We start from the raw sequence: 10,176 nt of genomic DNA, 5'->3' as shown, positions 1-10,176 counted from the left end.
TTTATACAGCAGGGTGTTTTGAAGATCTGGTACATGCTGCCTGCAAGGGAAGCTGATCAATTGTAGCTTCTGAAAAGGAATTGGATAAAATGCTTAATGGCAAAAATAATTGCACGGCTATGGGAAAAGAGCAGGGGAAATTACACTAATCGGTCAGCTCTTTCAAAGTCAGCACTGACACAGAGCCAAATAGCCTCCTTCTTTGAATAGGGGAAGCCTTTGAGTTTTCCTACCAGCTCCCAGATTATTCCTCTTCCTCTCTCCCTGAGAGACAACAGAAACAGATCCAAAAAACACTAAATGACAAGAAAGTGGAATGTTCTTTTTTCATAACAGTCTGAGATTTTCTGCACAGCAACACGGAAATATCAAAGCCATCCAACTGGCCAAGATTGGAAACTTTACAAAGACAGGATTACAGAGCAAGTGTTTACAGAGTACAGGAAAAGGCAAGCAACATGCTCCTGTGTCGGTCGAGGAGAGGGCATTCGCACACCTAACAGCACCTTAATGTGGTCCGCCGTTTACACCACAGCCGTGTCAGGGGTCGCTAGCAGTCCAGGGACTTGAGCGGCGGGTCGACACAAAGCAAGAGCTGGCGACCATTGATAATAGATTGGTTACGCTACTCATGAAACATTACTGCAAATTGGGTGAAAAAAAGGGGGTTGAGGGAGGGAGAGAGGGAACAGTTCGAGCAATCAGAACAATTCCCTGCTTAAGTAGGCCCATCTCTCGGTGAACTGAAGCAACACATTCACATTTATTTAATTCACTCAGAATGACTGTAGCGAAGGTTCTCTCCTCGTGAGAAGATGGCTGGGGGAGTTCACGTGAGATCGATGGATGTGAAGTGCATCATTGAGCTACATCAATCGTGACATTGCACAAAGTTGAGGTATTATTTTTACACGGTTAATGCTGTATTTTTCTCAGCCGAGCTTTGACATTTCTTTCATGAAGACTGAGACCCTTTTTATTCCCCCCCCTCAAATAAAAAGTTAATAAATAAAGTCACCAAAGCACTTGCATCGCCACCGTGGAAATAAATCAGATTGACTTTACCTAAAATTAGCTGGCGGAATTGCATCATGGAAGTGCCAGCCGGGCCGGTGAGATAAGGAATAAAATGCTTTTTACTAAATCTGCAATGTATATTTTTTTATAATGTGTGCTTTATAAATACATTTACATACATATACAAATTGACAATGCACTTGACTTGCGGAGGGACCACATTATAAGAAGACTATACGTCTATTCTACACTGACACATAAGAGAGGTGGGGCGGGTGGGAAAGTGCGGCCTGGGTGGGGGTGACCCCTTGTGTATAGCAGCCCCTCGCGCCCCCCCCCCCCACTCCGCAACCTGCTCTGAAATCTAAGAGGCTGGCCTCAATCAGTCGGACAATAGCTGGTCGGATAGGCGCGATGGGAGGTCTCCTGCTGCGGAAGGGAAAAGCACCACAAAAGAAACAAAAGGCAGAAGCAGGAAAGAAAGAACAAAACACCAATCAGTCGACCATCGCCACAGAATGCAACATTTCATCTGCCCTGGCTCACAAAATGGACCACCGACTGATTGGAGAGACCTTTACAAGTAAAACCCTCATTGTTGGCCTCTCTCTTCTTCTTAATACCTTAAAGGGTTTTTGTTTTTCTGGCCACGTCACACCAATTCTGAAGGTGGATATAGAGTTGAGGAAAATAAGTGATAGGTTAACGCATCTGTCTGAGCGAGGACCTGCTCATAATATTGCGTGATCCACTGGCTGTGCCGCAGCCATGTCAACAATTTCTGGTCCATCTCTTTTGACAACGGGTTGGCGACAAAGCAAGAAATCATGGTCATTTTGGCAACAGGTCGGTTGCAGGTCCCATGGCGGACTGCTGTAAATTGCATCGACCTATCTTTCCCATCCAGGCGGCTACTGTTTTTGTTATATATAAACTGCAGAAATCTTCTTGCCCCAGCAGCTGGACACCCTAGGGGAGACACCTTTCATGGGCACCCCTGACAATTTCCCCAAGGAACGCAGCATTTGTTCAACGTGGTGGGCTGGAGCGGAGAGGAAGGTTGGACACAAGCTCAGGCTGACTTACCCTGGGGTGCGAGTGACAAAGAGAGTTCACCCACAAACCCGGAGGAACCCATTATTCTCACTGACTACATTAACATCAGGGGAAAAATAAGGGGAACACTGGGTCGTGGGATACTGGGCACAGATGCGTCTGGTTCAAGTTTAGGGCAAGGGTCAAATTCAGTATCCTCGGGTAAGCCAACCATCGGATATTTCTCCGAGTTATCCTGGGATCATTGACTTGGATCAGTGTCCATTGAATATCAGCAGCCCCCAGCATCTCACACCTACAACCAATCCAGTTAAATGTTGCATGCAAGCCTGAGAATGCCCCACAGTATCAAATGCACACTAATAAGATTAAAGGTGTCTGATCAATGGAATAAAACACCAGCCCATACATTAGGAAAGAATTTACAGGAGAATGAACTGTAACGGACATTTAAACTAGTTAATTCAACTAGGCCCGAGGCAGGGAGCTCAGCCATGGCCTTTCAACTCGCACGTCTGGGTTGCAATCTACCCGAGGCAAAGAGATCATTAGTTTCTGAAACAGCACCAACCTCACATTACCCAGTATCATCACCAGCAGATAATCACTTGACCGAGGTATTTGGTAGCTCGGGAAGCTCAGTCTCAGGCCTCCGTTAATAACAGGGGTGGGGGTGTGCAAGTGGGGGCGAGGGGGTGCAAGTGTGGGGGGGGGGGGGGGGGCAGATGCATTAGAGTCAGGAGAACGAAGAGAGCTTTGTAGGGGTTGTAGAGCTGGAGGATGTTACAGATAGGGAGGGGAAAAGGTTGTGAAAAACTACAAGTACAAAGGTGAGAATATAAAATCTGAGATGCTGAAGAATCTGGGAACCAATACCAACACGCAGCAAGGTCAGGAATGATTGCTTGGCGGGATTTGGCAAGGAATAGGACATGGACAGTAGATTCTTGGATGAGCTCAAATTTACAGAGGGTGGAGGATGAAAGGCCAGCCAGGAGACAGTGGAATAGTTGAATCTGGAGGTGATAAAGATGTTATTGAGGAGCAGAGTCACACAATGTTACTTGGAAATCCGTGGGCAGTCCATGTGGGTCTCGTGTTAATTATAACATTAACATATACAGAGAAGCTGACCCCATGTAGCTGCAGATGTAATTGCAAAGAGGCAGTATATAGAGGCAGATCAAAGGATAGATTCCTGGAAACTCTGTAGGTAATGGTGGAGGTTGGGAAGAAAAGCCACTGTTGGAGATACTCTGGTTATGACTGTTTAAGTAGAGTGGAACCAAGTGAGGGGGGACAACAAGGGTGGAACCATGTGAGGGTGGTTGACCTTGTCAAAGGCAGCAGAGAGATTAAGGAGGGATAATGTGTGACAGTCACAGATCTAATGGGGAGGGGGCAGGGAACTGCAGAGACTCATGTCGGACATTGCAGGAAACATGGGCAAGGATTTGAGAGGCTACAACACATTGGGCTGGGTTCTCCGGCAGTGCGATGCTCCGTTTTGCCGGCAGCCCGGGGGTTTCTCGACAGCGTGGGGCTGCCCCACAATGGGAAACCCCATTGACCAGCCGTTGAAACGGAGCATCCCACCGGCGTGCTGAACCAAACATCTGGCGCAGCGGGACGGAGAATCCTTGAGGAGGAAGAGGAATTTGGAACTGGACCAGTAATTTACAAGGGCAGAGAGGTTAAGTTTGGACATTTTGAAAGGGAGGGAAATGGCACCATTTAAAAAAATATCCATCCTCTGGATGTGGGCATCACTAGAAATGGCAACACTTATTGTCCATCTCTAGTTGTGCTTGAGAAAGTTTCCAAAACCACTGCAGTCATGTGATGAGCTGTTAATACTGTCAATACTGTTATAGATTTCCAGAATTGTAATTTGCGACAATGATATATCTCCAAGTTTGGATGGTGTGGGATTTTGAGGGAAGACTTGAAGGTGTTCCCATGCATGTCTTCAATTGTCCTTCTAGGTGGTGGGGTTGTGGTTTAGAAGGTGCTGCTGGAGTAGCGTTAGCGAGTCGTTACAGTGCATCTTGAGGTCAGTGAACTAATCACAGTAGCAGGAGGGTCAGGAGAGAAGGGTGAGTGATCAGCAGTTTACTGTGAGTGGGATCAGGGGGAACAGGAAATGGGTTTTCTAGAAGAGATAAGCTGGACAATGCTGGGGGCGAGATGGGGAGAGAATCGAGAGGGAACTGCAAATTCAGGGCTAGGCAAGGTAAAGTCGCCATTGTCCCAGATGGCCATGGGCTGCTTTCCCCTTTGAGGAGAGAGAGCTGACTGGTGGTGGTTTAACCTGAGGGACCAAGGTTGAGAAGACGGGGCTTTCACGAATAACCTCGTTAGCCCTCGAAGAAATCGTTTTGCGGTTAATTTGATTGACTTGAGCGCCAGTCAAGGAAGAGATCTTTCACCTTTGTGAGGAGTTTTAAAATTGAATTTGCAGGGACAATAAACAACACAATTATTGAAGTATTACAAGTGGCATTTGTCAAAGTAATGAGTTCATTCTAAACAAAACAAATTGTGAGTGTAATCACTCACTTATTATGCTGGCCTCATGATTTTATAGTCATGAATGAAACACCATTAATGTGCATTTGATACCATATTCCAAGGCAGAACCTGATTTGCAAAACAGCAATGTTTGAGGGAAAGTTTGAGGGGAAGTGAGAGTGGGGGACTTCTGATGGATTCAGCTTAGTGAGATCACTGCGGGGACGGGGGGACGGGGGCGGGGGGGAGGGGGGGGGGGGACAGTGGTTCCCTGCCTAGAACTAGTGAATATTTCTGGAAGGTCGGAGCAGGAAAGGGGTGGGAAAATATCAAAGTTATATCTGAAATAATGGATCTCCACCAAGCATATTATTTAAATGAAGGGAAACTACAGAACTCTGCACTACAGGAGAGATCTGAGTGCCCTTGTACATGAATGCCACGCAGGCTCAGCAAGTGAGCAGGGAGCCAAAAGGAATGTTGGCCTTTATTGCAAGGGAGATGGAGGATGAAAGGTAGGGAAGTCTTGTTATAACTGTCATGTGAGAGTACCTTTAAGAAATGGGTGTTTAAGAAATGTACCTTTAAGAAATGGGTGTTTATCAGTGATGTCAGAATGTGGGTGGAGCTGGGCTGTCTGTCAGCTTTTTACTTTCGTTTTAGGCTGTTTGCTGCAAGATGTGTTTTAGTTTCGATTTCAGAGCTGGATAGCTGCAGTCACAGCCAGAAGGTGTATTAGAGTCTCTCTCTGTAACCTAATTCGATCCTAGTGATTTAAAACGAATAACAGTAGTGACTTTAACCTGATGTGCTTCTGGTAAAAGGGGCACGATTCTGTGCTCCTGCGCCATTTCAGAGAATCGCCTGGGTCGCCAAATTTTCCCGCGACGCCGGTCCGACGCCCTCCCGCAATTCACGGACGCAGCCAGATCGGCACAATCGCGATTTGCGCGGCGCGGTCCAGTGAATCGCCCGAGAGCCAAAATGGCGATTCGCCGGTACCCCCGCGATTCTCAGTGCTGGATGGGCCGAGCGGCTAGCCCAAATCGGCAGGTTCCCCCCAGCGCCAGCCACACCTGGTCGCTGCCGGCGGGAACAGCATGGGAACGCTGGGGGGGGGGGCCTCTCTGAAGGAGGACCTCCTTTCTTCCGCAGCCCCACAAGATCCGTCGGACATCTTCTTGTGGGGCGGACTCGGGGAGGACGGCAACCACGCATGCGCGGGTGACGCCAGTTATGCAGCACCGGCCGCGTCATGTATGCGGCGCCGCCTTTACGCGGCGCTAAGGCCTGGCGCGCGTAAATGATGCGGCGCCACTCCGAGCCCATTTTCGGGCCCTGAATCGGTCGGGATAGGGGCCGTTTTGCGCCGTCGTGAACCTCAACGGCGTTCACGACGGCGCGAACACTCTGTCTCCATTTCAGAGAATCGCGCCCAAGGTGTTTTAAGTCTTATGGATGTTAAAAGGAAAGCTTAAAGGATTACTTAGTGTTGTATTCTTTGGGGGTTGTATTGGAATTAATGGTTGCTAAGATGTTCACTGTATGTTTTAAAAAGGTTAACTTGAGTTCAGAGAATAAACATTGTTTTGCTTTAAAAAATACTTTTCCATTTCTGCTGTACCACACCTGTAGAGTGGGCCGTGTGCTCCCCATACCACAATCTATTAAAAGTTGTGGGTCAGGTGAACTGCATGATACACTTTGGGGTTCTCTAAATCCTGGCCCATAACACAACTGTACAGGGTACTGGTAAGATCGAGTACTGTGTACAGTTTTGATCTCCTCACCTCAGGAAGGACACATTTCCATCAGAAGCCGTTCAGAGAAGGTTGACTGGACTGGTCCCAGGGACGAGGGGTTAGTCCTTTGAGGAAAGGTTGAGCAGGTCGGGCCCACACTCTTTGGAGTTTAGAAGGATGATAGGTGGTCTTATTGGATAATACAAGATTGAGGGGGTAGATGGTGAGAGGATGTTTCCCCTCGTGAGGGAATCCAGAGCCGGGGATACGGTTCCAAAATAAGGGGTCCCACACGTACGTTGGAAATGAGGAAGAATTTTTTCTCAGAGGATGGTTAGTGTTCGGAATTCTCGTCCATGGGGAGGCTGTGTCATTGAGTATATTCAAGGCTGGGTTAGGCCGATTTTGAATTGACAAGGGGGTCAAGGGTTACGGGGGAGGGGGGGGGCAAGCTCAATCAGGTCAATTATGATCTATTGAATGGTGGAGCAGGCTCGATGGGCCGAATGGCCTACTCCTGTGCCTATTTCGTAAGTCCACTCATGATGGGCGCGAGAATTGTAGTTTTGTGATCTATAAACACATGCCCGGGGCTCCTCTTTAACCATGGCTCAAATGTTATCTGTAGACTGTTCTGCAAGTCCGCACACAGTTCAGCAACACCCCCCCCCCCCCCCCCACCCAACACCCCCCAACCCACCCCCACTCGTCTAGCTGCACGCTAGTTATCCAGAGAATTCACATCGATAGAAAGACAGAAGCAGAGCACGACAGTGCAACTGTTTCATTTTGGGGAAAGCCCTGGTTGTTTTTTTTCATTGGCCCCTGTGCTTAGCAGCAGTCTCTGGAGGCCACAGTGCTGTAATGCAGAAAAATGCTTTAAATCGCACAGTCGCCACGTTGTCACATTTGTCACTCCAACCAGATTGTGCAAGGTGGGAGTCAGCAGCGGGCAGCCAGTTTACACAAACACCATGGTTGACTTCAGTCCCGGGTCTTGCGGGAAACACGGGTATATACCTTCACACCCTTCCAGCAACACATTGAGAGAGCTAGATCATACAGTGGACATGTAAATAACATGCATGCACCATGGGTAGGGGGTTTGTGAGGGGCAGGGGGCAATGGAGGGAAACGACTAATGGAAATGCAGTCAACACAACACAACGAAAGTCAGGAAAGTTGCCATGAAGGCTGAAATTTACATTCTATTCTCAAAATGGGCCCATTATCTGAGGAAAAGCTCTCCTCTTACGGCCAGCCACTCAGTAGATATTGTGTGAAGTGATGGCTCCTTATTTTTGGATGTCATTTCCAATTCTATTTGGTCCCCTCATTTAAACTTTGTTGAGGGAGCACTTGGGGCATCCAGAAGGCACCATGTCAATGCAAGTTCTTTTGATCTTCTATTTTCTCTTACCAATTGGTGGCTACTTTTTCCTTTCGCTGGCTCAGTTACAGCTGAAATCAGCAAAACACAGCACTAGACAAGGAGTTGAAATTGGGATCTTCTCGATCAGTACCACGCAGGGTGACAAACTCTTCGAACTCTTATGAATTAAAATAAGGGACTCTTTAGCTGTGGGATCAGAGGGGGGGAACATTGGTGACCATGGGTTGGGGGAGGTGGGAGGGGGAGCGGTAGCGTTGATTGCTGGAGACCACAAGAGCCAGGTGGGTGTTGGAGGGATGCTGATTGCCAGTGGCCACACATTGTGCAGACTCCCAAACAAAACAGAGAGGCTCAGTCTCCCACAGGCCGTCCCAGAAATAAAAGACAAACGGTAAAGGCACAAACAGTCAAATTAAAGGACAATCCCTTAAAATACAGGATAGTCAGTCACCCTGGTGCCATGTTCCAGATCCCCTCTCAGCTGAGCCTGAACCCCAAATTCAGGAGATTTCGGTCACACCCAAAATGTGACACATCCATATCCTACCCTGCCTGGGAAGTGATTTGTCCTGTCTAGACCCATTAACTGTACTCCACGCCATGTTTTCCCATTGCCATGGTACAGTGCAGCGGACAGTGAACTGTTTTCCTTTAATTCAACTGGGTGTCCAATACGGAGTTGAGTAGGCCCCGGAAGGAATCCCTGTGGTATGATTCAATATTACCAGGCGGAGACCAGGAAGAGGTCAGCCATGATCTGATTGAATGGGGGAGCAGGCTCGAGGGGCTGAATTGCCGACTTCTGCTCCTAATTCTGATGTTCCCATGTACCAGCCGTCTGCTCACGGCTATACTTTATGTAAAGTATTAGTGTGGTCTGAATGCCGATCTTAATGCCAGTTAATTTCACTTTTAACCTTCGGGGAAATGGGTTGAAATGGTTCAAAATTAATTTCACACGATCCCTTACAGTTACCATCTGCGTCGCCCAGTGTTGAACCCCAAGTCTCAATGATAGAAGCCAGGATCTATCACACTGGGATTTCTTGTTTTCTTAGCAAATGGGCAACGTTGAAGGACAATTTATCATCAACCGAGTTAAGATCACGCAATGTGTTGCCATCGTCTCCACAGAGCAGCTGGTCAGGCAAGTCGAGGAAGTGTCCGATTGCCAACAGACAGTGGAAATAAATAATGAAGTGGAATTTGTGGTGGAGATTAGGCAGCAGTTTTATCAGGGTAAGGGAGTGGTGCCAGAGGTGATAGGGGAGCTGTTGGGTTGGACCACTACAAGGATGGACTCAATGGCCTTTTCTTGTCCTTGACTTTGTCTTATGTTGTGTTCCTGGTGTACGCATTACACCACTAAGAGCTAAACAAGAGGCACAGATCAATTCACTGACGCTGTAACAGGTACATTCACAATACTCTGAGATACAGACAAGATTGACCTCACATACAGAGAATGCACTGGCACGGTACTCCACAATGTCTCTTTCCTTTGGTACCAGTTGACGCTTGTGATAGTTTATGCTCTCTCTAATCTTTGCCGGTTGCTTGTGTGTTAGCAAGTACCATATAGACCAGCCTGTAGGCGTCCTGAACAAATGAACAGACTTGACTCCGGGTTCATCATCCCATCCCTGGCAGATGTTAAGATGCTTGGGATGTTAAGTGATGTAACTGGGGAGAGGAGCTTTGAAGGCGTTCCCAAACAGCGCCGGTACACAAATGAGCAACTGTTGCCATAACGCACCAATCCTGCAATGCACAAGTTCCCTGGGCAATGGTTTTTAATGATTGCACCATTATTGGGGTGCATCAGAGTGGAGAAATGATTAGGTTCCATAACCTGAACTTTTTTCACCCATTGCGAATGGATGAAGAGGAGTGTGGGTGGGTGGGGGGGGGGGGGGGGGGGGGGGGGGGGGGATGGGAAAGGTAAGGAGAGTTCAGAATGAGCCCAACTGAACTTCAGCCAAGCGTGTGCACAGAGAAAGCAGAAGAATTAAACGTCAACGGCTACCAGAGAAAATAGAAACATTTACAGAGGACATAAGCAAATATGTGTGTTATAATCAACAAGGTTTATTAATAATGGTAGTTTTGTAATCCTAAAGCAGTGCTCACACACTGTACTATCACGGGGAAGGGTGAAATAGCCCAGTGGAAGGTGGGTTTAAAGGCACTGCCTTTATCGGCAGGGAGTGGGTCGCGTCAAAGCGTATCTGACACAAAGATCTTTTCATGACGCAGTCACACAAACTACGACACCATGTCATACATTTCCTCCCCACTGCTCGTTAAACACAGTGCCCTTTTAATGACTAGGCCTACACAAGAGGTGTGTGGAGCGATGGGTCATGCAAAGCACGGCGGAGAAGGTGGTGTTAATGAGCAGTGGCACGTACCAGTCTACGGCTAATGTCCTCAAGGGTCACTTATTGTTATTCTGAA

The 10,176-nt window shown here is 47.7% G+C and overlaps 1 protein-coding gene across 7 annotated transcripts in view; it reads right to left on the bottom strand.

Annotated features, from left to right (window-relative positions):
* Positions 1–1,285: 1,285 nt before the first annotated feature.
* Positions 1,286–10,176, bottom strand: part of LOC140399264 (dynamin-1) — a 309,201-nt gene continuing 300,310 nt past the window's right edge. For 6 of the 7 annotated variants that reach the window (XM_072488710.1, XM_072488715.1, XM_072488714.1 and 3 more), the window contains 2 exons: positions 10,131–10,171; positions 1,286–1,446 (listed from right to left, as the gene is read on the bottom strand). In XM_072488710.1, the coding sequence (XP_072344811.1) occupies positions 10,150–10,171 (22 nt within the window). In that variant the 3' untranslated portion in view covers positions 1,286–1,446; positions 10,131–10,149. The remainder of the gene's footprint in view (positions 1,447–10,130; positions 10,172–10,176) is intronic. The other variant, XM_072488712.1, reaches the window with a different exon arrangement.

Source organism: Scyliorhinus torazame, chromosome 22 (genome assembly GCF_047496885.1).
Source record: "Scyliorhinus torazame isolate Kashiwa2021f chromosome 22, sScyTor2.1, whole genome shotgun sequence".
Lineage (NCBI taxonomy): Eukaryota > Metazoa > Chordata > Chondrichthyes > Carcharhiniformes > Scyliorhinidae > Scyliorhinus > Scyliorhinus torazame.
This window is presented reverse-complemented; position numbering and strand designations above follow the sequence as displayed.